The sequence below is a fragment of the Corvus hawaiiensis genome, chromosome 9, assembly GCF_020740725.1.
Source record: "Corvus hawaiiensis isolate bCorHaw1 chromosome 9, bCorHaw1.pri.cur, whole genome shotgun sequence".
Classification (NCBI taxonomy): domain Eukaryota; kingdom Metazoa; phylum Chordata; class Aves; order Passeriformes; family Corvidae; genus Corvus; species Corvus hawaiiensis.
This window is the reverse complement of record NC_063221.1, coordinates 16518537-16546139: the sequence shown is the minus strand read 5'-3', so window position 1 is coordinate 16546139 and position 27603 is coordinate 16518537. Positions and strand designations below refer to the sequence as shown.

The 27603-nt window shown below is 37.3% G+C and overlaps 3 protein-coding genes across 12 annotated transcripts in view; 2 read left to right on the top strand and 1 right to left on the bottom strand.

The window, feature by feature from the left end:
- The first annotated feature begins 989 nt into the window (after positions 1 to 989).
- On the top strand, positions 990 to 9358 carry C9H1orf146 (chromosome 9 C1orf146 homolog). The gene is made up of 6 exons (XM_048312381.1): positions 990 to 1246; positions 1679 to 1795; positions 3656 to 3749; positions 4868 to 5036; positions 8073 to 8151; positions 8613 to 9358. Exons 2-6 carry the CDS (start codon positions 1727 to 1729, stop codon positions 8730 to 8732), a joined length of 531 nt encoding a protein of 176 aa, XP_048168338.1. The 5' UTR covers positions 990 to 1246; positions 1679 to 1726; the 3' UTR covers positions 8733 to 9358.
- Positions 5424 to 26942, bottom strand: GLMN (glomulin, FKBP associated protein). Of its 9 annotated transcripts, none has more exons than XM_048312368.1 (20): positions 26844 to 26932; positions 26442 to 26581; positions 25123 to 25194; positions 24538 to 24663; positions 23028 to 23147; positions 21895 to 22003; positions 20472 to 20718; positions 19868 to 19967; positions 18675 to 18862; positions 18147 to 18200; positions 17296 to 17326; positions 16836 to 16925; positions 16243 to 16284; positions 16086 to 16159; positions 15690 to 15774; positions 14788 to 14897; positions 13607 to 13670; positions 11459 to 11582; positions 10004 to 10086; positions 5424 to 9878 (listed from the first exon to the last, which is right to left on the bottom strand). In XM_048312368.1, the coding sequence occupies exons 3-20, from the start codon at positions 25186 to 25188 to the stop codon at positions 9771 to 9773; spliced, it is 1821 nt and encodes a 606-aa protein (XP_048168325.1). In that variant the 5' UTR covers positions 25189 to 25194; positions 26442 to 26581; positions 26844 to 26932; the 3' UTR covers positions 5424 to 9770. The 9 variants fall into 9 exon arrangements, with proteins under 9 accessions (XP_048168325.1, XP_048168330.1, XP_048168329.1 ...); XM_048312373.1 differs by having other exon boundaries at positions 26470 to 26581; XM_048312372.1 differs by having other exon boundaries at positions 26839 to 26886.
- Positions 26934 to 27603, top strand: part of RPAP2 (RNA polymerase II associated protein 2) — a 35496-nt gene continuing 34826 nt past the window's right edge. For both annotated transcript variants that reach the window (XM_048312378.1, XM_048312379.1), the window contains exon 1: positions 26934 to 27005. In XM_048312378.1, the coding sequence (XP_048168335.1) occupies positions 26957 to 27005 (49 nt within the window). In that variant the 5' untranslated portion in view covers positions 26934 to 26956. The remainder of the gene's footprint in view (positions 27006 to 27603) is intronic.

The window sequence follows — 27603 nt, the reverse complement described above, 5'->3', positions numbered from 1 at the left end:
TTTCTCTGTCTGAATACTTTTAATTCAATGAATGCATGTATGTAGTAAACATAATCCAAAATATGAATTCAGATACACTGTAGTATTATAGATCAAATATAACCGTTACAAACAAAACAGTTCCTACTCTTTACCCCTGGGATTTCTCTAGTACTGAAACACGAATTCATTCATAGTGTGCATAAATTCAAAATTCATGCTGCTGGATCATCAATCCTCACCATGAAACTGCTCTATTATTTTATAATTGTACTTTAAAATAATTCCTGATGTTCTCAGCTCTCTGATTTTTGTATGCAGTCAGAGCACATGGCTCCACTGTGTTACAGGACACGGTTTCACAGTTTGTGGGTCCTGTCACTGGTCTCCAGAACTCTATAGTCAAGACACCAAATACATCTATTATCTTCCTTTAATTTGCTGACTTTCACATTTATACTCCACAAAAGCTCAAAAATTCAGTATTAGAAATATTTTACTTACTATGTACATACCCTTGCAGAGCAGGGTTACTCTAACTTGGGTGCATTTGACCAACAGGAGAGAGAAATCAGATGTGAATCCATGTCTTGTCTGAAACAAAAAGGAGAAGAGTCATTTTTAAATTACTACAGTGTCTAATTATTTCTATGCAAGCCAAACAATTTCCTATATAAATTTATTTAATTTTTTATTTTAATGTATGAGGTTAGTTTCTTCTATTTTAAAATGCCCTAAAAAGTGTTTAAAAAGAAAAAGCCTTTACTAAAATCTCTGATTTTTAGTAAAAATACCAGTTTCAGAAGATAGTATGAGAAGCTAGACTCATGCCTGGGTGAAGAGCAGAGCTGGATACCAGTGCTTTTAATGGCTCAGCATTCCAACTCTTCTTCACCATGTGGAAGTATTGTTTCCTCATGTAATCATGTAAGAACATGATTTAAAAAGAAGCTTCAAAACAGTATTTCTTTTTCACTGAAAGTGGTGCTGTCTCTTGCTTTCACATTTTTCTTCTGTGAACCTTCTGTGTTTATATGTTCTATAGAAAATAACCTGGCCTGTTCTTGCCCAGAAACAGCTGCAGCATCAGCCGCCCATTACGAGCATTCCCTCGAGCCTTCGGTTCCAGCGCCGCGCGGCTCCTCCTGAGGGCTGAGGGTGAGGGGGGCCCTCGCTCCCTTCCCGCCGCCGGGCTCCCGCTTTGCCGGGCTCCCGCTTTGCCGCCCTCCCGGAGGCGCCCCGGGGAGCCAGCCTAGCGCCAGAACAGGTTTTACCCCGGGGAAGGGGCTGGGTGAGGCTGGCGTTGGGCGCAGCTGGCACCAAGGCTAACGGGAACCATCCGGGCCCAGGCTCCGGGCTGCCTCTCGCTCCTGCCGGGAGCTCCGCTGACCCCAACTGCTCCGCGTGAGCCTTGTGGAGACACAAACGCCTGCCAAGCTGCACATCCAGGAATATTTTCAGATGAGTGTTACACCTTACAGAGGCAGCCTGCCCAGATGCAAATTCCTTAAAGCTATTTAGGTATCTGACTGCCATCTTAAATTAGCTTAAATTAGTGGCAGTGGGCTAAATCATAGCATGGCAATTGAGTAGTGCCCTGGTTTTTAATCAGCTCTTTAATGTGTCCGTGTGCTTTGAACATCTCACCTCATTAACTGGAAGGAAATACTTGTCGTCTCTCTTTTCCCAAACTTTTCAGAAGTAGCACCTGAGATCTCACTGCAGAGCTATTAAACCATCGAAAGAGATGACAGAAGGTTGTAGGCAGGAGCAGACGAGGTGGATAACGACGATCATTATGAGTACAGCTCTGCAGGTAGGATACAGCATCTGACTCACCAGGAAATGCTGAAAGAAGCATTTCCTATATTCTGTATATGGAAATATTTTATTCAATGTCAAGGAATACAGTTTTTTTCAGGATGAAACAGGGATACTAGTCTGAAGCTGCTTCTACTGGAACACTGGTTCTTTTTGTGTGTATCTGTATTTTCTGCTAGCTACTTCCATATCTATTTAGTATTCTTGCCACCTGCTATTCTGAGTTACACTGCTTTAGGATTGTTCTCCTGACTCATCGTTTTTGCACTGCACTGATGCCTCTTTCAGTTTGCTCTATAAATAATTCCATCAGAAATGTTGCTGAATTTTCTGAATTTCTCCCTAAATACTTTATTTTTTCCTATACAGTATCAACACAGGGGTAGACAATTACTCAGTAAGTACATAATTGAGTTCAACATATTGAGTCTTACAGATACTAATATATATTTTTATCTGTTAACATCAGAAGCCTTGACTCTGTTCCCAAGTAAAGTAAAAGGGTATGTCAAGGAGCTGGTAATTAGCTTCTGCAGCTGAGGCCAATTTCATGCCAGCTGGCAACAATTTAGAGGCAAGAGAGCTTTGATTCACAAGCAAGGATATCTTATGCTAGCTTGGCTGACAAGGTTGTCACCCCATCTCCACTGTGTAAATGGGTCAGCCATGTTGAAGTAATTCCTGAATCACCTCAGTTTAAAGCCTATACTTACTTTCCTACTCATTTTGAAATTTACAGCCTGTAAACTGTGCCTGTTTGTGCCATAATATGGCAAGAGGTAATGGATGGCAGTGACTTCATCAGCTGTACCAGCATAACTCACTCCTACTCCCAGCTCTGCTCAAAACTACTGCTGTTAGGGCTCCCCATAAGCAAAGCAATGGAGATAACTGAATACAAATCCAGGATGGCTTTTCTGTATCAGGTTTAGTTATGAGCTATCATTTTCATATAGCTGTTATATTTATATTTGTACGTTAAATAATTTAGCAGTGGCTTTAAAGCTGAGACTTTTTTCCAAAATGTAGCTATACCTTGCAAGCAATTGCCACTGAGTGTTCCCTTTGAAAGCGTGACATTTCTGGTTACTGTCTCCTTCAGGGTTCACTTGCTATCCAGATTTTCTGTTGTACTCTTCCACTAAATCATGGCACTTCCCTATATAAGCAGGCTGGCTGTGTTTTGAATGGGTAGGTTAAAGAACATTTTATTAGCTAAAAAAGGTTCCGTGATTTAACCTTTAATATGTGTGTGTTCGTGCAGCTTCTGTGGAACATACTGCAGAAATGCTTTTTGCAGGCTGAAAAATACATCCAAACACATTCCATTCTGTAGATGATTATGCTGCATAGTGCAGTGTTCTAGTTTTCCTGTGTGGATTGCATTCTGTCAAAAAGCTTTAAAGAAAATCATGTCCCATACAGAATTTCTGAACGATTTTCCAGCTGAGATGCTGACATCTGTGAAAATAATGCAGCCTAATTAACCAGAGTCATAGAAACACACGGCTGTATGATCCTCCTTTCTGCAAGTCCTCCTCTAGCACATCTTACCAAAACAGACTGTAAAACGTTTGAGCTTTATGCATTATGCAAGAGTTTCCTGAGACAAACTGAATGTACACATACAGAATTGGTTTTCGGTGTTTGTAACTTCCAATCAAATACTTCAAAATTTCCTTAATTGAACATGTTTAACATTTTAGTATTTTTTTTTAATTTTAAGTGGAATAAAAAATACTTTCTGAACAACAGTGCTAAATGGTTCAGCTATAATAGTTCAGCTGATGCTTTAAGAACATTTCTAATTTGTTGGCTGAAAACTTTTCAAAATAACCTTGTAAAATTTATTTAGGATCATGAAATTTCTACAGTTTTGCAGAGACAACAACACCGAGTTCGATATTCAGAATCAGTGGAAACTGGATCTGTGATTTTTCCTCTTTCTGGTACAGTACTTTAAAGTTTATGCTTTTAAATCATAAATTCCAAAGAAGTACAAAGTCGGGCCCTGTTGTGGGCTACACTAAACTGAATATAAACCTGCCTTGTGGGGATGTTGTACAGTACTGGAAGGAGCTGTGCTATGATTGTATGTAAATCAGAGGATGAAACAGAGAACGTTTCAGAGAGGGATTAAATACTTCCATTGTTTTTTACTTTTTTGGTACATATATTATAGAACAGCTACATGAGATTTGGTGATCATTTGCTGAACTACTCAGTAAATTTTTGTTATAACTGAGTAAACATGCTAAATGCCACTAACATGTAAACTGCCATCAGGATCTTTAGTATACATGGCTGTAAATGTAAGAGTGAACCAACACCTTTGGCTTTCAACTTGCAAGTTGAATTTGCAAGCTGGTGATAGCAGTGGAGGTGAAGAAAGGATTATTGGAGTGGGTTTGATTGGGAAATCACTGAGCTGTAAACATGAAATAGCTATTTTTCCTTTTTAGAACAGAAGATGTTTTAGACACATAGATGAGATCCTTTATCTGAAGTTTTCCTGAACTTTAACGACTAGCACACATTGAGATAGATTTTTGTATGCTCAGTTGTTAAGCCTCCTAAACTTCAGCCTTCTTAACTTTCCCTTTTAGAACAACTTAAATTGACAGAGTTACAATTTCATTTTTCATGGTAGACAGTTTAGCTAACTTATAAGATTTTACAGCTGTTTCTTTCATTTAGAAACAGGACTTGCTGAGCTTTTCAGTCAGCCTTTGCATTTGCCCCAAATTCATTCCATTATAGCAGTTGCTTGTTCCTGAAGCATGTACACTCAAAGGCATTCAGATGTGTCTACTTTGAGTGGATTGTATAGTTGGTGGTTTTTTGATGTTATGGTAGAAAAATTACCTGAGATATTTGTAGTGTTACCTTAAAATTACTCATCATCACTGGCCAAATCTCCCTGTCAGAGATGTGGAAATCCATTCATGTTCTGTTCCATTGCCTTTTAAACAAATGGTTGAATTAAGAATTGTGCTTCCCAGTTTGTGGTGAGAACTTAATCCCATTGCTGCCATGACCTGTACATTTACAGCACTTTCCTCAATAGGCATTGCATTTATACTGTCAGACACTCAAGACTTGCTTAGGACAGGGGAAGAAGAGTTTTCCAAAAGGATTCAGAAGTTCATAAACATCCATCGGAACAGTTTTTTGGTTTTGTCAGCTGCTCTTCATGGACCAGAAGAATGGAGTGCCATGTTCAGGATTCAGAGAAGGTATGATTTCAACATCAAACTCAACTTTATATTGCTAAGAAGAAATGAAATAGCAGTCTTGGATTTGGAAATATTATTTTTAGGAATAAATAGGACAAGAGGCAATGGACAGAAACTGATGCACAGGAAGTTTCACCTAAATATGAGGAAGAACTCCTTTACTGTGCAGTGACCATGCACTGGAACAGATTGCCCAGAGAGGGTGTATCTCCTTCACTGGAGATATTCCAGAACTATCTGGATGTAATCCTGTGCAGCATGCTCTAGGATGACCCTCCTTGAGTAGGGAGGTTGGAGTTGACACACTGTGGTCCCTTCCAACCTTACCCTTTGTGAATTATTTACAGGAATTCAGACACATATTGTATTTTACTAATGCACTGGAAAAATATTTAAAGCATTTGTTTATTAATAGCAAATAAAAAGAATACCAAGTGAATCAATCTGACATATCATAGGTAACAAAAGAGGATGTTCCTCTAAACATAGCAAATATGCTTCCTTTTTCAATCATTTTAGGGCTATGTAATATAATTCTTTTTCAAGTTTTCTCTTGAATTGGAAAATTACACAATTTTCTTAGCTCTGTAACCATATTTTCATGGTCATTTTCAAAACAGAACAGGCAAGTTTACATCATGAGAAAAGGCTTTATTGTAAAGTGCAGATTTTTTACCAGCTTTTAAAATGTTTACTTGGAACAGTGTCTATTAAAATTGCCTAGAACAATTAAATAATTAATGTTATTTTACACCAAAAGTATAAAACAACATTAAAACTGGTTTATTTAAAACTTATCTCTAATTTCTAATAGAGTCTGAAAACTTGCATATTTTAGTACACACCTGCTGACAACAGCAATCAGATTATGCTCCATGCTTGTAGTCAGAACTATTTTCTTGTAGGTACAGTAGCCCTAACTGCAGCTGATTGTCACTCTTGGCCTCACAGAAGTGACTATTCTGATGAAGTCTTTGATCTTTACCTCCTTGAGGTAACTGGCACCAGTTTCATTAAATCCTGGGCATACTTCCAAATGCTGATGCATGAAAGAGTGTATGAGATTAAATGTAAGAAATCTATTACCCATTTTTGAAAACGCTGTAAATTTTTATGAGGTTTTAAAAGTTCAGCCACCATTCAGCAGGACCACGTTATTTAGCTGATGGCAATGCTAATTCTCAATTTACTTTGTGCTTATGTAACAGTGGATTTTGTGCATTGTATTTTGGAGCTGTATTCCAAAATTTATTATGTGATTTTATTAAAATAAATATTTTGTCATTCCGAGCAATATCAAATTGATGTTGACAAGGCAGAATTATATATATATATATTTAAATTCATGTGCTTTTTTTACTACCTGGCAACTTGGAGTTCTGCTGTTGTTTGTAAATCACTGACTGAGCTTCTTTGAAACTACAAGCCACCTGTTGGATTTGTTAAAAAACAAAGCCCCTTAGTAATTGTCAGGTTGTCTTCTATTACTATGTCTTTCTGCTTATCTATCTATGGGTTTGCTGCAATTAGGGAAGGAATTTTTTTTATTATTATTAATCAGAAAATTCCAGGATTCTTGTTAACAACATGAACATTTTATGTAGGGTTGTGTACAGCATGGGGGAAGCAGGAGAAAAGTAGTGTTTATCATCATAGCTTAAATGAGCATTCCACTAATAACCCCAGTACATCTGTATGTGAAGTTTTAAACACCTTGGAGGAAAGGCCAGACATGTTCAAATGCCAGTATTCTGTCCATCAATCAAATTAATAAAACTAAATTTAGTCCTGCTGTTATTGGAAGCAAAACTGTTTATAGAAACAGGTTGGATCTAGGTAAGTACATGTAATTGTTTTCCTTGTTGCACATTGTTCATTCATGCTTTGTTTAGCCCATTCTAGTATTAGCAAAACTGCATCAATTTTTTTCCCCGATCTGTAAATGTAAACCCAACCCTTGTTCCTACATCACCTTTTAGCAAAACCCACCAGGGACCCGAGTGCCTATGCTTAGAGAAGGACAGTACCTGTAACATTTATTTTTGCTAATTAGAGGCAAGGGGAGACAAGTTCAGCTGAGATACCTTACCAGCATGAGGTCTTAATGTGAATGAGTCCAAGTTATCAGACAGATTGCAGGGAAGAACAGGTGGTAGGCACAAGGGGAGGTCACAGGGGACTATGCAAGTGAGCAGCTGGGCACTTCATCTGCATTATTTAAATTCATTTTAGTTATTTAAAATTCCTCATTCTTTGTTGTGAAGTCCCTCTCCTGTTTTAGCTCTACAACAGAAAACAGCAGCAAAGGCAACGCTGTCATTGTTCCAACACACTTAAGGTGCAAGGCTGAGGGAGAGGCTCTGTGCTTGCCTAAGCTTTGATCTCTCTCTTCCATAACCGCACTGAATGACAACTCATGTTACTATTTTGAATCTTCAGATTCCATTCTCAAGAATGAATGCATATGAGTAACAGTATTTATAGAAAGAATTAATTTTAGGTTGAAGTATTTGAGTGAACAAGCCTTTACATGAAAGTAGTGGAATTATCCCATTATCTTAATCATGCCTGGAATACAGGTTGTTTTATTTATAGTACAGTACAAAGATTTAGTTCAAATTCTGAAATACTTTTAGCACAGTGTTTTTAGATACTTTGCTGTGTTCTTCCAAAGCCATAAAAACAACCTGAATATTTTTTACTGCCACTGAGAAGAGTTTTCAGCAATATCACAGAAGAGGGTTTAGCTCTCTCTGAACGTACGCATGCTTAAGAAATGCTGATTGATTGTTGAAGAGACCTAGATAAAGAAATGAGCCCTTCCAAATCCCACCTAAGTGCTACAGAAATGGGACAGATGGCTTTACAAACAGCATGAATGCTCCACTTGCCCTTTCAAGATAAAAGCACTCTTCTCCCTAAGTAAAACTGCACACTAAAAAGCTGTTTACATCATGTGGGAATGCTGTTTGAGTTTTATGGCATAACAAATTAAATACATATTCTAAAAGTAATCTTACTTATTTTGATGCGCAGATTCCTGGGCAGTAACTTACGTGTAATACCAGTTCACAATCCTGCTGAAACTGTTAAATTAATGCTAACTATGGCTAAGGTAAGTCCAGTTGCATATACTTAAAAATATGAGTGTATTACTCAGGAAAAGCCAAGAACTGTAAAATATTTGGTTTTCCTTAATGGAACTTTTTGGGTTATACTGACCACAATCCATTAATACACTGAGGTAGGACTGGTACTCTGATGCATTAGCTGAGTCTTTAAACTACTGTTAGAGGTAACTTAATAGCTCTTAATAGCATCTAAGAAAACAGATACTTAAGGGCTTGTTTGGCTGTTATTTACCATTGTTAAATTAGGATGTCTTCATTTACTGCTAACTCCTGTTGAAATACTATCACCTCTGTGTACATCATTCCTGAACACCTACTTCAGAACACGATTCAAATTTCACTGATGAATAATTCTGCATTCCTACTACTGGAAAAAGAAAATGTTGAATATTCTATTACCTAAAATTCACTGTGTCCTACTCATAATATTTTTCTTTTCTCCAAGATAACTTCCAAGCCACAAGCAGATGATACTCGTTGCAAAATGGAAATGACAAAAGCCCAAATAATAGAAAAAAGTCCAGTTTGGAAGATGCTTCAGGAGTACCAATTCCACTGTAATTAACTTAGTATTTGGGTTTTTTATTCATAAATAAAGTTGCTACATTTTAAACAAAATATAAAATGTTCTTAAAAATATAGTTACATTTCAAAAGACTACATACAACATATGCATTTGGAATGAAAATTCATATTAAATAACTATACAGTGAAAAATAGCATACTTGATACCAAATGTACTGGGCGGGGGGAGAAGAAGTGGTTTAGCTGCACTATAGAAAAGCCATCCTTACTTTTAACTTGGTTCTGAACTTAGAGGCTCATCTGTTTATAAATAATTCCCCAAAATATTTACTATATCTTAAGGAAAACTGTATGATTCAAGATAAGGATAATCAGAACAATTCCACAACACAGGTATCCCTAAAATAAGCAGCTGTATGTATGAAACTTTACGCTGTTTTTTAAACACAAGGGTTATCTGTTATGTTACTCAGTTTTAAAATCTTATTTGGCTCAAAGTTGATGTGTTTTTCTTTAAACCTGGTTTCCTTTGCCACAGTGTTTTTTACTATTTATAGATAGTATAGAATATATTGTTATCTATCTGTACCTTACAGTCCTGTTTGCAAATATAGAAGCTTGTTTGTCAACATTAAAATGTGCTAATAAAAATACCTTCTGCTTAAACACGGCTTTTTAATTAATGGTTCTTCAGTCACTTGATAAAAATCTTTGTAATTCACAACACCAGTCAGCAACTATTACCTAACAAATTCTGAAAATAAAAAAAAATAAATGCCTAGCCATACCTCCTTGCCACAGAGAAGAACACACCCCTGCCCTGTTTTTAGTTCCTAAACTTAAGAAAAAGCATCACATTCTGAAGAGAAGTAAATAGACTGTATCTGCAAATCACATGCAACAAGAGCAAAAGAAAATAAACAAGAACAGCAACAAGACTTATGAAGAACAGCATTTGCAATTCTGGAGGCCACTCTAAATTGCTCGTCTATAAAGGGTGGTAGCCTCCCTTGCAACTGAAGTCTCATAGTCCAAATGATCTTGTAAGGAGTATGTTAATTCAAACACTTCAGCTGACTTAACTATTTTCCTCCATTACAGCTTTTGTTTTCCCTTCAATGAGTTCTTCTACTCGAGCTAGAACACTTTCTATTAAGTCAAATGTGAAGAGAGCTGAGTGTAAAACCTGAAATGACAAGAAAGATGAATGTTATTGTTAGTAGAATTTTTTTTACCTATTTTACATTTACTTTTGTCTCCACAAAAAATGTCAGTACTTCTGAGTGACTCTGAAGGGAAGGGCAAACTCACTTGAAGCTGCATTCCTGTAGTCATGGCAGGCATCTTTTCCCCACTAACAGTTACAGAGCAAACTGAGTTAGAACTGTGTGCCTCTGTAGAAGAAAACAACCAACACAACTCTTAGAATTAAAAGAATATTTAAAATATCAGCATTTCATGACAGTAATTGTTAAGAACAGAAATCTAGGGATGGATGAAATACATGACTGAGGGTGCTGAACCTTAAGAGGAAAACAGTTGGATGCTATCTTTACACTCTGTAACACAAATGCTTACATTACTGAACAGGCAAGATTTGCAACTGAAACCAACTTTATAGAGCTCATATGCTCTTTGAAAGGAAAAATAAAATGTTATCTGGTCTGGTTTTCATACATTTTTAGTATTTCCACATCCAGGGAAACAGTAGGAGGTTCTTTAGCTTGACTTAATGGATCCAGACATGAAATACTTATTTTATTAAGAAAAGGCTGCAGGCTTCTCTGTTTCAGAGAGATTACTTGCAGCAGGCTAAACTACAAGGACAGGTCTGAAAAAGAAGGGGAAAACCTCTTACACTCAGACCACATATTTGAAATTCAATGTAATGTTTACAAAGATTATACACTAGGGAAGAAAGCTAAATCATTTATTGTTACAAGTTGGATGTTCTCTCCCAAACTCTCTTTGTACATTGTCGAAGGCTATAGAAATGTAAGAGGGATTTAAGAAAAAGCTTCCTGATTAATTTTGAAGGATTTCCTTTAGAAAGATATCCACAGGTTGTCTTGAGAAAAAAAATCCCCTTCTTTGCCTCATACTTACATAGTTTTCAACAGAAGAGGATAAGACTAGAGGCAAAAAGCTGTATTGACATTTTTAGTAGCAGACACAAATTCCTTGGGCTGTCTTAATTATACTGGAGACCACAAGGAACAGAGGATCTGACATACAGAGAGATTGCCTAAAGCAGATACAGCTCTTATGCCCTGTGCAATGTGTCTGCTTAACCCAGAGCAGAATCTGATTCTGTGTGTCAGATTAAAAAAAAAAAAAAATTAAAAATGAATGTAATGCTTCAGGCTTCAGAGAGCACTGTGACTTATTTTTTCTCTTGTTAACCCCCCCACACCTGGTATGAAACCTAAGGGTTATGCATTCAGAGAGACTTAGTCACTCCTTTGTAAAATTAAAATCAAAAGTATAAATGCAGAACAAGCTCTGAAGGTCTTCATGTGACAGTTCTATTAGGTTTCCATAAGATTTACAAATATGATGACAGATAAACAAGTTCAGATTTTTCTGATCAATTATGAAAATTTTTAATATAGCAACTACTGAATTATTATTCGAAGTTTGGAATAGTGTCAACAGTTAAATAAAACCTGATCTATACAGCATTCACCAGTTCCTCATTTCCAAATGATTACCGAAGTTTCTAGGTATGAACAAAGATAAGAACAAAAAAACCCAACAAAAACTGACCTTTTCTGTTTTCTTTCTGATTTTTTATTTCTGCTTCATAATGTGCTTTTGACATATTGAGTCCTACACGCAGTGGCTTTAAGAAATTCTGCTTTATCTTGCCAAGTGTGGTCCATACACCAGTCTAGTCAAACAGAACAGAGGTGGTTACAAAACAGTTTTAATGAAGCATTGCAATACTAAGCTTTTGAGCACAAGTTTTTTGACTAGTCTTTAAAACATACACTTTTGTGGTGGGAGGAGAAGAGAAAAAAATAATTTGGACTCGTGCATTTAAGCAAGAACAGCATTGTGATGGATATTTAAGCTCCTCTTCCTCTCCTGTACATTATTTGTTGATTGGAGGATGAAGCAGTCAAAAAAAAAAAGGGGAGCAGAGGGAAGGAGGACTTAGGTAGGCTGATAACTACAGCAATGGAAATGCACATTTTCAGCTTGTTCTTGTAAGCCAAGCTAAAAGGATCTTGATGTGTTGGAGGGGAGGTTCTAGGCCTGTTCTCAGGCTAGAATCTCTACACCAAGTCAATGGCAGTTGGAGACTCTTTTCAGATAATTCAGCAGTAAAACAACAAAAACTTACGTTAACATTCCTGAATTAACACTGTACTGCAATGCCAAATGACAGTTCTGATAAATCTCATGCTTCCCAAATGTCTACAGTGCATTTTAAAAGCATTGTAGGAATGTTACGGGATATGCTACTATCCCATCCTTCAGCACAGCAGCCACAGTGACAACGAATTCTCCCCAGTTTGGCATGGGTGGAAAGAAGGAGTTTACAATAATGGCACTTAGGAAGCAAGAGGTGCAAGGAAAAGATGCTCAAAACCAAGACAGTTCAGGGTTACAGAGAGGAAAATAAGCTTGGGTTTGCTACAAAACTGCTGTAGAAGGAAACAAATACAAGGCAGCCTTTGTGTCCTTCGATATAAGAGCCATTTATACAACTCTTTTCTTCAGCCAGTATCCTCAAAGGGCAGAATAAGGACGATAACAATAAGAATTTTCAGTGTTAAATACAGTGAGTCCACTAACAACAGTGGAAAGTCCACCAGATGACACAGTTAACTGTTCAAATAAGAACAGTAATTACTTCCACCAGGATGTGGCTTAAAAAAGGAACTTTCTAGAAAAATACTTATTTTTAAACTTGATTAATGAAAATGCTTGTTATGCAGCAATCAAAATATCTGAACTGACATGAAAGGAGGCATTTTCTTTCTGCCTCACTTGCACTATATGAAGAGAGACAGGGAGGAAGTCAAGAAGAACTGACAGAGCCTAAATTTAAGGGAAAATCTTCTGAAGATGTGATGCTATTTTTTCCTCAAACTGTATGGACATTCTTTTTGCCAGGTACTAGATAGCACTGTTAGAGCAGCTGAGTGCTACTACATGTAGTTTTTTATTAAGAATAAAAGAGGAGTTCTTACTTTCCTTACAAAGCTATGTATTTGCATGCAATTGAGTGGACCATAATGAGTACTTAAATAGTAATCACCCCTTAAATATGACAAACAGATACAGTCTACCAATATTAACTAATTACATAAATATTAAATTAGAAATGCACCCACTGAAAACTAATTTTGCTTTTCATTTTCATTATGGTTTCCACAATCAGTGCAAGTTATTTCACTGTTATTCTACTTAGACTAGTAAGATTATTAGACACTTACAAAATGTATTCTTGTATCTCGAATTAGTCTAAAAGGAGATCAGAATTTTTTTCTGTATTTCAGAAACCAGACACCAGTATTTTGTATTATTTTTATTACAAACATACCCAGTTGGAGGTTTGAGGGATACCAGTGAATTAATAAGCAAAAATAACAAGTTTTTCATATGGGAATACTTTTGGGTATGTGATTTTGTGGTGACATACTCTAATGTTATGGAAATAGATCACAGTTCAACAGGCAGAGTAAAAGGATTCATTTGTTTATAGTAACAGTATATATGCAAAAAATTTTATCAGAATAAAGGAACATCACATATTTCCTAATGTCTTAATAAAAGCATCACTTCTGGGGAACTAACCATTGCAAAGAAAAATGCAAAACCTATGCTTTTTGAATCAAGGATAACAGTGTTCATGTGAATCCACCTCTCAGCTAATCAATCATTTTCACATCAAATAGTACTTACTTGATTATCACTTTCACAATCCTTAATGACTAAGTATCTCAGCAGATTTAGTGATGCCATAATCCTGTGAATTAAAAACATACAATTTATAATCCAGAGCACAGATACCTATTACCAGGATAGTAATTTTAATTGTCCATTAGCCAGACATCCTAAGAGTATCTGTTTGTACAAAAAGCAACCACACATCTCCTGAGCAGTACAGCTCCATCTAGAGCACCACTGTGTAGTGACATCCACACAACAGTTCACACTTTGCAAGTAAAACTGAAACTGTCATCAGATTGGAGAAGGCTGGTGATTGTGAGGAAGAGCGTTCTCTCAAGAGACAGAACCTATCTATAATATGCATCATTGATGATTCAAAGTCGATTTGAAACTAGTGCGACAATTTTCTTTATTACTGTACTGAATTTTTGAGTGAGCTTTTTAAAATAAGGTTTTTGCTTTTGTCTTACCATACTTCCGAGCAGAAATTATTTATTGTTTTTTCCAGATAAAAAGTACAGTTACACATCATACTTCTGGGCTTTTTTAAGCAGGTATGTGTCCATCTGGACATTATCTCCGCACTGATTTAGAAGTCCAAGCATCATCATATTATTTATTATATAGGAAGGCTTGTCCTATATACAGGGGATTCTCAGAGACATTTATTTTTTTATTTTTTAATGCAATTATTTACTGTTCAGGTGGATCTGTAATCCTACTCATGAGATACTGGATTACCAGCAGCAATCTGCGAAACAGCCTCAAAAATGCCTTGCACTGTAAGCTGCATCTGGTAATTGTTATTCCCCTGTATCACATTAGACAACGTACCACATTGCTTTTACTCCTCCAACTGCTTCTGCAGAGAGCTGACAAACCATACATTCCTGAAGAAATTCTTTACCCAGTAATTATGTCATTTCACGACTGAAGTCTTAACATCCTTGGGGAATGGAGGAGGACATCCTTTTTTACTGTTAAAAATTAATGTAATGGCATTGTGACATTCTTCTATGCAGAGCTGGTTGAAATAAGTGACTATTCCCATTCCTAGTTCTAAAAACTTAAAATACACTGATGTTGTCACCTCATTAATTACATGACAGTATACATCATTGTAGTAAGATAGTTTAAAGGCTTTTTAAATGATAAAGAAAGGAGAAAAGCTTCCAACTGTGATTGCAATTCACCTGTCTGAGTTTTGCAGAAGATCAGTCTCAGCACCTTCTGGAAGTGAAAGTACTAAATCTAGAAGGGAGATCAGGTGATGTCCTGTAAACCAAACGTTGTCATATTCCTTCTAAAAAAAAATACAAAAAGTTTAGCTGAGTGCAAAATTTAGATCTTAAATAATGTAACAAGAACTTGCATAAAACAGAAAAGTAAAAAAAAAAAAAATCAAGCACTGGAAGAAATGCTTTCTAATTATCACCTCCCTGTGAGTGAAGTACACAAATCAGCCTTTTAACCATTTTTAAATTATTTGTCTTTTTGACAGCCAGGAAAGAAATGGAAGAAATGTAGTAAGAGAATTCTGAAACTGCATGGTAAAAAGTTAATCATTTAGTTTTAATTAATTTTCCCAACTTTCTGGTATAAATTACTATAAAATATGAGCTTAAAATGGCTTTGATCTAGCTCAGCCCTTCCTGATGGATTTATCATTTGCGTAGCACTCATAATAAAATGCTGACTGTCATCAAAAAAGCAAAGAAAAAATTAATAATTCTATCTGGACTGTAATGTTTGAATTACATTTTAAAAAATGAGGAACTGTGGGGATAAAACAATATACTGAGCAGTTCCACTTTAAGAAAGAAATGTATTTTCAAGCACAGAAAAGGTAATAACTTATATAGAAAAATACAGTAAGATTGTGCAATTAAAAATACAACTGTAAAATTATAACCCAAATATGCATAGACAGAAAAAGCCAAAGTAATGTTCTTAATAAAATTTTCCAATCTTAGGTTTCTTTTCAAAGTGGATTTTTTTAATGCATCACTCAAAGTTTAAGCTGTAGGCATTTTCTCAACATCATACTGATAGAATTTTGAGAAGGCAACTTGGTTTTTACTGGTAACAGCCTCACCGTTAACGCTATGTGAATCTGATCTTTTATATTTTTAATAATGTATCCTTCCACACCAGCATGGTTGCTTGTCTTCAGTAAACACCTTCAAACAAACAAAACAAAGACATTATCTCTTCAAAGCTGCCCGTAGAGTTAGCTCAAAACTTAGATGACATTCACTAAGTGGGAGTTTTACCACAGAAAAACAGAGTGACTATGTAACCTTTAAACACTGGCTTACATAAGACAGCTAATTTTATATGAGGCAATTGAAATTCATTATTTATCAAAAAATTAACATAGTAAAATTAATATGGCTTATCAGATGGAAATTCTGTCAGAAATCATTGTATCTATGCAATTAAGCTGCACTAGGGCTGTTATTACACAACCTACAGTAACTGGGATGCATACCTGAATAATGTGTATTTTCCCTCTGTGTCAAACTTGTCTATGAACAACTGCAAAATATTTAAACTCTTCTTTCTCTAAAAAAAGCAGAGATGCTTATCAGATGAATTCTAAAAAAATTTATTCAGCATTTACTGATTCTGTAGGCCACTTAACATACCATATTCTCCATGGGGCAAAGGGTCATAATTTTTACCAAATCCTGCAGTCAGAAAAAGGAAATACAGTTTATAATTACAAACAAATTATTACATTACATCACACTGACCAAAATCTACTCAAGACTAAAAAAACCAACCAAACAAAAAATCCACAGCACACTTGGGAATGTCCAGGTGATTATGTGAAGATTCTCATCAGAGAAATTCATGCCAGCTTCAGTGGTCAAAATCCCAGGGCTGATCCACAAGAGCTCTACTCTTGTACTGTGAGTTCCACATAAGGATGTAGCCAAGCAGCAGACTGGCAAGGAGGAGACAAAAACAAGCATGCACCACCTTTCAACTAAGATCTGTGCCCATCTGCTTCAGTGACCTGTACATACACTTGGGTGCGTTTTAATTGTCACTGAAACTTCATGCTGCAGGAGGTAGAAGAGACAATCAATTCTGTAGAGCAAGACACTGAAGGTTTCAATTTAATGGTACAGATGTAAAAAGGTCCAGTAATATGCCCACTCTCAGACATCTAGAGGACCGCTAGGCATTATTTCTAATCAAAATTTGAAGACTTCTCTACATTGTTTCTTATTACCTGAGGTACATTAATAAAGACTCTGAATTCTAAATAGGGATGGAGAAGGCTGTTATCTTCCATTCTCAATAAACAGCTCTCAAACAGATCCTGCAGGGTGGGGAAAAGAAAAGAAGGCTGCCAACAGTATGCACATATACAGGATGTTAATACATCAGCTTAACATCTCATGGCTAAAACACCCTTCACTCTTAAATACTCATTCAGATATTGCAAGTTCCAAGCAGCTGCAATTTTAAGTAAAAACTGTAATTTAAACATTTATGCAGGACTGGAAGTTCAATAAATACAGGTATTTTTAAGACTGAAGAATACTTAATTAAGCATCAAAATATTTCTGAAACTATTATCTGAACTATCAGTTGTACCCCTCTTAGAAGGGGAAACAAGTTTTACCGATCCTTAAACTGAAAAATAAAACATTCTAACATTGAAAATTTAATTTAAAAAAACAACTTACAAGTCCTTTAGATAATACAGATTCTTCTGTTCTAGAAAAAAAAATCAAATATAAGTTGTTAATTAAAAAGACAGTGGATATTTCAGAAGAAACAGTAGAACAGAGGTCAACAAGAACTTGTCCCTCAACAATTTTCACTCTATTTTTAAAATACAGAATCTTCGTTACTCTTCTCAAAGATTTTTAGAATAAACTTGTGGATGAGAAGTTGAACATTAGACTCATCTCTTCACAGTCAAAAATTACTTTTTCTCCCTCAGTATTTTTAAGTGCTCAAAAGCAGTGTCATCTCTCATAGGTACTGAGACATTGATTACCAAAGAAAATGAAATGGTAAGCAGTCAGAATAGGAAACTTGCCTTCCATAGCAGTGCTAGAAGCTATTTGGTAACACTGCTGCTTATGGAAGGTGAAATAATCACAATATATAGAAAAGTTTGGTTTCCTTTAGAAAGCCTGACCTTTAAGTATTTTCTATATCATGTCAGAATACATTCAAATAAATATTTTCACAATAGTTGCCTTCAGTAATAATTGTTACAGAAGTGCAGGTAAGTGTACACTCTAATTAATTATTCTGCATGTGTTTAAACTACTAATTATACATTTTCAGAATAAAGTTTCTAAAAATGGTATCACAATACCATATCACATACAAGAGGGAAACAATACATAAACATTTAGACAACTTCTCCTTCTTAATAAGAGAAGCCATCTTGTGTGGAACTTGCCATTTTAATGCTCAAGTTTAAAAACCTCCTCTGAACTTACCTGTATTTCAAATTTGGTATTATGAATTACTGGAAAAGATCACACCCACTATCTAGACCTGCAAATTCCACAAACCCTACCTTTTCAGCAGCACTTCAATATGTGTCATATTGCACAGCAGAAGGTATGAAGGACTAGAAGAGAAGAATTAGGCTACATTAAACTTCATAAGCCATATATGTTTGCACATAATTAATATATTTGACAGGATTAGTATTCTTTGAAAAAATAAAAATATCTTTCTAAAATAATTAATTTTTAAATCGATAAAAGAATTTTAAGTCAAATCACTGTTAAGAACTCTTATGTGGAAACTGTCTATAGATGTGTAAATGAACATTTAATACAATTAATTTTCAGCATGTGACTAATCATACCAGTTTCTGTTAAAGGACAGCTCATCTAAAATTAAACTGCAATACATCTGCAGGAGTATGTACTTTATATATATAAACTTACATAAAATATAAATGCATAAAGATTGACATAAAATTAATACTACTGAAATACAGATTTCATTCATAACTGTTCACAAATAAAGTTCTCTTCTGCTCAGAAAGAATCTTCAAAGTACAGACTTAAAGTAAGTGAAAAAGAATAGTTCTTACCTAAAAACCATTGGAAAGCATTCAACACCAAAATGCTGAACAAACACCAGATAAGACAGACATGCCAAAGAATCAGTGGAATTCTTTCGCTCTATGTCTGCAAACTCCGGATTCTCCCAGGGCGGACTTTTGCCTTTATTAGGTACAAACACTAATGGTATCAATTCTCTTATATTCCACAAAATGTTCTAAAAAATAAAAATAGATTTCCTATAGTTGCCTTAAAACACCTGTATACCAATTAAGTTTTAAAGCTCTAACTGTATTTACAGTACATTCTCTTGTACAGTATGCATATAAATTAATATAAATATGTTTTAAATATATAAAATAATATAAATAGGTGATATTTATGATATATGTACAAACGCACACAAAAAAATCCCTGGAGGAAAAATGACTAGTGTTGGAAAAATGTTACTAAGATAGCAAAGTCAAGCACACAAAAGTTAGCAAAAGGCAGAATAAAGACCACCTACAAACTCCTAGTTCAGCTCCTTTATTCCCAATGCTATGAGTAACAATAGGTTCATGAAAACCTTTTGTCACAAAATCTCTGTGTTTTTCGGAACACAGAATACTCAGCATTTTGGTTTTTTCTCACTAATCAATATGGAGCACAACATTTAGCTGCTAGAGGCAAGCCCTGATTTAAAGTTAGAATTGCTTTGTATGGCCTTTCTTTCCTGTGATGCACAACACAAGGAACACCTGACATTTGTGCACCAGAAATACTACAGTGGTTACCCCCCAACACCCTTCATGTGTCTGAGGACAGAGTGTAATTCCTGTTGTACATATTACAGAGAAATGAGGAGATCAAGGTCAGCTCACTATTCTGGGGTTGCCCAAACCCAACATCCAGGATGGCATATTTTGGAAAATTAGGATTACACAAGATGTCGTACAGTCAAAGCATGACTTACTGACCTTAGCTTCAGCTCTCACTACCTAATGCCATAAACAGATGTAAATTTCTTGAGAAAGAGAAGAAAAGGTAATTCATAATTAGCATTAAAAACATGTTTTTCAGACTGTTTCCAACAGGAAAGGCAGGATGTACCTTACAAGGCCCAGTAAGTCACCCCACTAACCAATAATGAAATCAAAATGAGCTCTAGAACAAATTACAGGCAATTATCAACTAGACCACTGGTTCTGCACACACTGCAATTAATTTTGACTGCACTCACTATAATTTCAGTTGCAAAATGCCGAAAAGGATGTTCTTCAATGCCTTCAAGTTGTTCAAGCTGAGCTGTCAATAATGGGTACTTCAGGCTTTTCATACAGCTGAAATAGAAAGGGGAAAGGGGTGGAACTAAATCACCAATACAGTCATAAATACAGACTATGACAGTGTTATTGATGACCAAGAATAATGTCTGTATTCATATCAGCTGCTGCTATTCAAGGTATTCCACAGAGAATAAAAAAAACCAAACCAAACATCTCCAGTAGAAGCATTCCTTACACTTCACCTCCAGACTATGATTACTCTCACTGCTGTAAATTTGAGAAGGAGAGGAATACCAAATCAGCTTCACAGTACAGCAACTAATAGTTGTTTACTCTTTCCCTGTACTAAACAGAAAGTAGTTTTTACCTTTCTTCTCTCACTTCATACATATATCAGGCCTATTTAGGGATTCTTTGTTAAAATACCACATTAGTTGGATACATGTTGGCAGCATTATAAAACACTAAAATGTGATTTATTTGCTATCTATATAATAAATGCCTACTACTCTTTTTGTTAAGTTACAGGAATACGCAACACTGACATAAAACGCTCACAATTTTATTAATTCTTCTTTCAGCTCCATGTCATTGTATTCTGATGACTTTTCCATATTTTTAACAACTTCATTCACAAAAGGTTTAGCAAAGTCCACCACTGCATTACAACATTGACAGAGACCAAGTTTATCTTCTTGTATTTGTTGTTTCGTATAAGGTACAGGTAAGGGAGTAAGCTGATTCATAATCATGGCCAATGACAAACCCACTGAGTAGGCTTTCTTGTTCTGAAGTTTCAAAAGCACTGGAGGAAAGAAAATAAAAAAGGGGAAAAATAGAACATTTTGAGACACTAATTTATTACTTACTTAGTAGAGGAAAACATGAAGAAAAACAACATGACTACGTAAGAAAACATTTCCTTTTCAGGGAAGGAGAGGGACTGATACCTGAAATCACATGAGCAAATCCAGCCAGACTAAACATCATCCCCTAGTTTAATATACTGTAGTCAACATGATCATGTATTTGCAAGTAACGAATATTAAAGCTGTCACACATTTCACCATTCTTCCTTTCTCCACACCACCAGGATGAGGACCAAAAGAAAATCCACTTTTCTAGAACTGGGCTAAGTGAAATGGCACATATCTGACCCGGAAAACACATTTATTACTTGACTCCTTTTGTGCTTGGCAAAACCAGAGACAATGGCCCAGCTTTTCTGCTGAGAACTGACTCTGGTTTTCACTCCATGGCAAAACTAACAGAGACTCTCCCAGACTGAGGAAGCAACACCATTTTACCTGGACTCAGTGCAGACTAACTGCAAATTGGCTATCCAATAAACCACATACTTCTCTTGTTAAATTCTAACATAATACAATAACACATCTTGGAGATTGCTACAATCAGACTTCAACTTGACACACAACACTGAATTTCATCTCATCTAACAAAACAGCAACTACTGCTTGTTACCTACTGAGAGAATGGCCAAACTGAACATTTTAAATTTTCAAATGTAAGCCAGAATAATGCTCCCCCCCTTCACCAATAAAGTATTTCAACATGCTTCAACTGAAATGAAAGTTTTAGACTATAAAAAAATAGAATTGCATGTTTTAGAAGTTAAATAATGAATTTCACAAATCCATGTGATTCCTTATTTCTGCAACAACAGCATGAGTGCTTTACACCTCTAAATATAACTGTCATAGGACCACATTCTTGTAAATGATGAAAAATAGCTAAATATTGCTTTCTCAACTGATGCTATTAGTCCCATCTAAAATATTTTTCTAACAGGCCAATATAAGCATGAAATGTATGCCTTGTGTTATTTTACAGAATATAATAAACTGTAAAGCTTGTCAGGACAGATGTATTCTGAAACCATTCCAGCAAAGGCTAAACTAAATTGATAAATAAATGAGAAAATAATTTATTTCATAAATCGCATAATAAACTCAATTCCCACCTGTCTGCAAAGGCTGAAGCAATAACATGACAGTTTGGCACACTTGCTCTCCAGAGGTCTGCTCAATCTGCTCAAGTAAACCTAAAAAAAGTTCCTTTGGATTGCAGAGCTGCAAGAGTGGAACAATGCATATTTTTAAATAACCATGGTCATAACAAAAAAAATGAATCACATGCAAACTTCAATACCGAAGTTCCTGAACATCAAGGGAGAAGATCTGAATATCCAAGGTAAGATTTAAGAAAACAAATATGAAACAATAAGTACGTGCCTACAATTAACATCTATGGTAGAGCATACCTGTGTGTACACTTTCATATGAGCTGAAAACATGTAATAGTAAAAATTGAGACTAAACCTGATTTTTATGGGTTTTAAAAACCTCACAGTACCTTTGCAAAGTAATCCTTAGGAGCAGAGAGAGAATTAGAATTTGAGTGTGAATTTAATTCAAGCTATAAAGTTTGCAAGTTGTTTTTGGAGTGCATAAATGAAAGAGAATGAGTTTTTTACAGATTAAAACATTTTTCCCCTCCTACTCCATCAGAATCATCAGGTAATGATTCTCATATTGAAGAAGGATGAATGATTTAAAGAAAAGACTTTGCAGAGTGAATGATAGAAAAGAGAACAATAAATACTATTCAGACACAGATAAGTGGAAAATGGCAAGGTCTTGCAGAATGGTTTTGAAACAACTAAAGAGAAAACATCAACAGAGAGACCTTGAATTAGATACTAGAAAACACATTCAGCAACATACTGTAAGTTTTACTCAAGCTAGCCAACTCAGCTAAGATTGTGTCCTTTAGATCAACTTAGCTCATTTCAGTGTGAAAACCACACCTCTGATGCTGAGGCTGCCTCTTCCAAAGAGCCCTACCCACTGAACTTGCACCATGAATTCAGAATTTGCTGTACCTTTAAACGGAGGTGAGAGAACGTTAAACTAAGAGCAGCATATCCAAGCAGTGATGTAGATCCCTTATGCAAATATTGTCAGAACCGAATTGTGTATGTTTGTGTAACTGGCCTTTGGTGCACTAGCTTTGTGGATTAATGATCTAGCACCCCTTTCTGTGCAGAACTTCCCTAACATTATTGTTTCATAATCATGTGTTTCAAACCCATACCTGTGCCAACTGATCTAGTATCCTCAGGCAGCTTTCTCGCTTATCATCTTCTTGTTTGTACATGAAAATACATCTAACAAGAGGAGAAATGAGATTCCAACCCATATTCTTGATGACAACCTAAAAACCAGATTTTCAGAGAATAAACCAAAACTGGATGTCTTCTAAACCCAGAATGATTGTATATATAAAGACCAAAAGCGACAACAGATCAAGGCTGTAACCGTTACTGCCACTGTCATTGAATATTTAACTACTGTTAGCATAATTTGACACACATTGTATTCTCTCCCCATACCTATATAAACACAGCTGTATATTTTGTATAGTTTTCTTCTATTTCTTAACATTAACATGTCAATATATACTTCTAAATGTCTATGAAAATACATTTAAAACAGGACTGAGCAGAGGAGTTGTGCTGAAAGAACACTTGGACAAATTAGTCGTAACTTGAGGGGAGGGGATTCAGACTTTCAGTTGTTACTTCAAACTCACAGAATTCAAAACCAGACTGTGAACCCCATGTAACATTGCTAAAATATTCTGCCCTTCACTTTCTTTCTGAACTTCCTATTTATCTCTGTTCAGTTTCGTATATTCTCCCAGCATCCCTAGTGCCCACAAACAGTAGTATTTCAAATTGCCATCAGCCTAGTTGGCTCCTACAGTTTTGGTCAATATTATTATATCCATTTGTGGTGGGCTGACCCCAGACAGCAACTAAGCACCCCACCACTGCTTCCTAGCTCTTGTCCCTCAGATGGGGATGGGGGCGAGAGTCAAAAGAGCAAAACAGGCTAACCCCAAAGGTAAGGACAATGTAATATGTGAATGACAAAAGGTAGCAGGGCATGACAAGGGGAATGATGCAAACCAACTCCCACCAGCAGACCAATGCCCAGCCAGCCTCCAAGCAACAGCTATTTTGGAATGGGTCCCCATCCACATGTCTTTCCTGCTGAGCACAATGTTACATGGTGTGGAATATCTCACTGCTTTGGGTTAGCTGTGTCTCCTCCCAAATTTCCTGCTTACTGGGGGCAGAGTGAGAAATGGAGAAGGCCTTGATGCTGTACAAGCATTGATCAGCAGTAGCTGAAGCACTGGTGTGTTATCAACACCTTTTTAGTCAGAAATCTAAAACACAGCACTATGCAAGCTGCCATGAAGAAAGCCAACTCCATGCCAGCCAGACCTAGTACACCATCTGAAGTCCCTGTCCTGCAGAAGTGGGATGCTGTAGCTTTCTCCTGATTATGCTTTCGTCCTTCCTTTTCTCTTTGCTTCACTCACAAAGAAGAGTTACGAATGGTTTTAAGATTACTGTGACTTGGGTTTCTGTGAGCTACCTGAACACAGAATAATGTGCACTTAACACAGGTCAACTTATTAGCTATTCATATGTACAGCCTTGCTCTACAGGGAAAGTAGCTTTTCCCTCTTAATAAGCAGTTTTATATTTAATGATGTTAATAAACACTAATATATAGTGCAAACTTAAACTCACCTTGTTTTTCTCATTTTGAATTACTTCTAATAACTGAGCTGCATATCCATCTTCCAAACACTTCTGACCTGCTACCTGAAACAGATTAAAATCTTCTCCTTTGAAATCAGCTTCTTCCAGAATTTGCTAGAAAGAAAATATTAATGTTTAACTCCATACTTATTAAAGTCAAGTAAGAAATAAGAAATTCCAAGCCTTCATTTCAAAATTAAATGTAGTATCATTGTAACTTTTATACATTTTTCACATATTGAAAAAGCTACCAAGTTATGATGGAACATCAAGGCAGTATTTCAATAGCATTAAGTCTAGACTACAGCATTCTGTTTAGAAGATGTATTTTCTACAAAAACCTGCTTTTGTTCCTGGGTACAACAACACTTCTTTCTCCAAGAAGCAGAAATAATCAAGCATCTTGGGATAAGCACCACAGAGAAGTCAATGAAACATGGAGGCTAAACTCCAGTGAGGAGTTCTGCTAACAGCTGACTTGTTTTTTGAGGTCATTTTGGTTTTAATTATAATATATGAAGAGAAATTCACACTACTTATACTTGTTACTTCTAAGGAAAGAAAACTACTTACACATCTTTGTATTATGGCTTGAAGTTCATCAATTGCCATTATAGTTTGACTGTGTTCTTCTGGCATCAAAATCTATTATAAATTAAAGAGGGCAGTATTACATTACATGAATTTAAAACAGAGGCTGAAAAATAATCACATTATCAAAAAAATGTTAATAGAGGAATAAGAACAATCTAGACAGATATTAAGACTACATAATTGGAAAATAAGGGAAAATTCCTTTTTAAGAGGTGTACGCTATATTATTCTACTCCCCATATTTTCAGGAGACAGTATTACAGACAGGAAACAACCTGCATTCTATGCACAGGAAAGCAATTTTTCAAGTACTATCTGGGTCACCTTAAGAAGTTTGAAGGTTTCAGTGACTACTTTGGGCACATATATGGAAACCTGCAGCTAATACAGAGCAAGTCTGGGCTCACTGCATGCCAAATGTGATAGCCCATAACACGCTACATTTTCTGTGACTGTTCTGACCAGAGGTGCTTCTGCTCAGCCCTGACTGGCACACACTAACCTGATATCTGGCACGTGAAGGCGCTCATCCAAACACCGTGCTGCTTTATATCAACAGTCCCGTCAAGATTACATATACAGTATAATCTATTTCTTTCTAGTGTTTAGGTTGGACTAGTTCAGCGGTCTTTTATCTCTAAGTATTAAAATTTACAACTTTCTTGCTAAAAACAACGAAGTTATACACTTAAGTAATGTCAAGTATGTACCAAGTCTTACATAGCCAGGACCATGAATTACAAATACAATCAAGCTTGGGTATCCCATACGACATATCATAGCAGCAGTCATAATCTTTATAGTATTAAGTAATGCCATGGGCCTAAACCTGGTTATATGATCACTACGAGTGCCAATTACCTCTACATTCTGGTCAATTAGGTAACTATTCATCAAAACACAGACACCTCCGTGTGATGTCCTCAGGCTTTCCTCTTACATTTGACCTAAGCTACATGAGACAACACACAGACAACAAATCTATCTGGATGCTTACAAAAGGGGGACAACTCACAAAAGCTTAAAAGGCTTTTTTACGTGACCTTCTTTATTCAAAGAATAAACAACTCACTTTCTATTCTCGATGGTCCAGTTTGACATCTGTATGTGACTGAGACCTATCCTTTCTAGCCTGTCATTTTAACCAGGTCATTACGACACACTTTATTACCACACTTCGTACTATTTGAGCTCTTCACTTTACAGAATGTTACTAATCCCGACAAAAAAATGTAACATACTTTCGAACGCCAATACTGTTGCATTTTCAGCTCTCAGTAACTTCACAATGTACTTACAGCCTTGAAACGCTCCCCAAGCACCCACCGTGCTGCTCCAGGGATTTACTGGCTGAGCTCGCAGATGGTCTCCGGCCTTAATACTTAATCCGGTTTCTAACTGAATCTTTTAGGAGGTTTCAGCGGCAAGTGGGCAGCATCTGAACCATGCGAAACGTTCTATTAATACTCACCAAACTCCCTCCTAATAAACAAACACCCCAACCCCTTCTCTGGGCGGTACCACACGCAGGCTGGGACGAAGAGGCTGCCAGCCTCAGCCTATAACACAAAGCTGAATTAAAAACCACAAGGGCACAGCACCACAGCACCACCTCACCACCTCACCTCACCTCACCTCACCTCACCTCGCCTCGCCTCACCTCACCTCACCTCACCTCACCTCACCTCACCTCACCTCACCTCAGCCCCCACCAGCCGAACCCCTCAACTCCGCGCTGCCGCCTCTCCCGGCCCGGCCCCGCCGCAGCAGCAGCTCCGCCCCGGGTGAGAGGTCGGCGGGCGGAGCGGCGGTGATGGCGATGATGGCGGCCGGGACGGGCAAGCCCCGCCGGCGGCGCGCAGGTGGGGGCCACGTTTCGCGGGCCAGTCCCCCCACTCCCCCCGCCTGGCGCTTTGGGCTCTCCCTGTGCCCCCAGGCCGGCACAGCGGCGGACTCGCCCAACCCGCCATGCCGGGGAGAGCGGCGGGCCGGCCGTGGTCGGCTCTGTGGGCCTCTGCCGGGCCGGGCCGGACCGGACCGGGTGCGGGGCCGTGATGAGCGGCGGGCCGGGCAAGGCGAGGCAGGGACCCGGCGTCCCCTCGGGCTGTGAGGGGACAGCCCGCCCCGGCCCGCCCTGAGCGTCGGACGCGGGCTGTGTCGGGGTCGTGCAGCTGGCTGGTCAGAGCGCTGCGTCCTTCCCAGGATAACAGCCCGGTATCTCCCCTGCCTGTTGCTCTTGTCGTAGGGGAGCAGCTGCCCGGGGCACCCGTGTCGGAAGCTGGGTCAGGGCTCGCTGGCGGCAGCGAGGGCGGCAATAGCGGCTCTGTGTGAGGGTGCCGGCGTTGGACCTGGCCCGGAGCAAAAACCTGCGGTGGGACAGCCGTGGGGACAGCAGTGGGGTGCAGGAGTAACGCTGGCCTGGAGGGCCAGGGGGTGTAGCTGGCACAAAATTACTGTCAG

Coding starts and splice junctions, on each gene's coding strand:
- C9H1orf146 (XM_048312381.1), top strand. CDS start 1,727: ATGACAGAAGGTTGTAGGCAGGAGCAGACGAGGTGGATAACGACGATC. Junction 1,796..3,655: donor TTATGAGTACAGCTCTGCAG/GTAGGATACAGC, acceptor AAATTTATTTAG/GATCATGAAATTTCTACAGT. Junction 5,037..8,072: donor ATGTTCAGGATTCAGAGAAG/GTATGATTTCAA, acceptor TTTGATGCGCAG/ATTCCTGGGCAGTAACTTAC.
- GLMN (XM_048312374.1), bottom strand. CDS start 25,188: ATGCCAGAAGAACACAGTCAAACTATAATGGCAATTGATGAACTTCAA. Junction 20,719..21,894: donor GCTTCAGCCTTTGCAGACAG/GTGGGAATTGAG, acceptor TCTTTCCTCCAG/TGCTTTTGAAACTTCAGAAC. Junction 19,968..20,471: donor AAAGAAGAATTAATAAAATT/GTGAGCGTTTTA, acceptor TTTCTATTTCAG/CTGTATGAAAAGCCTGAAGT.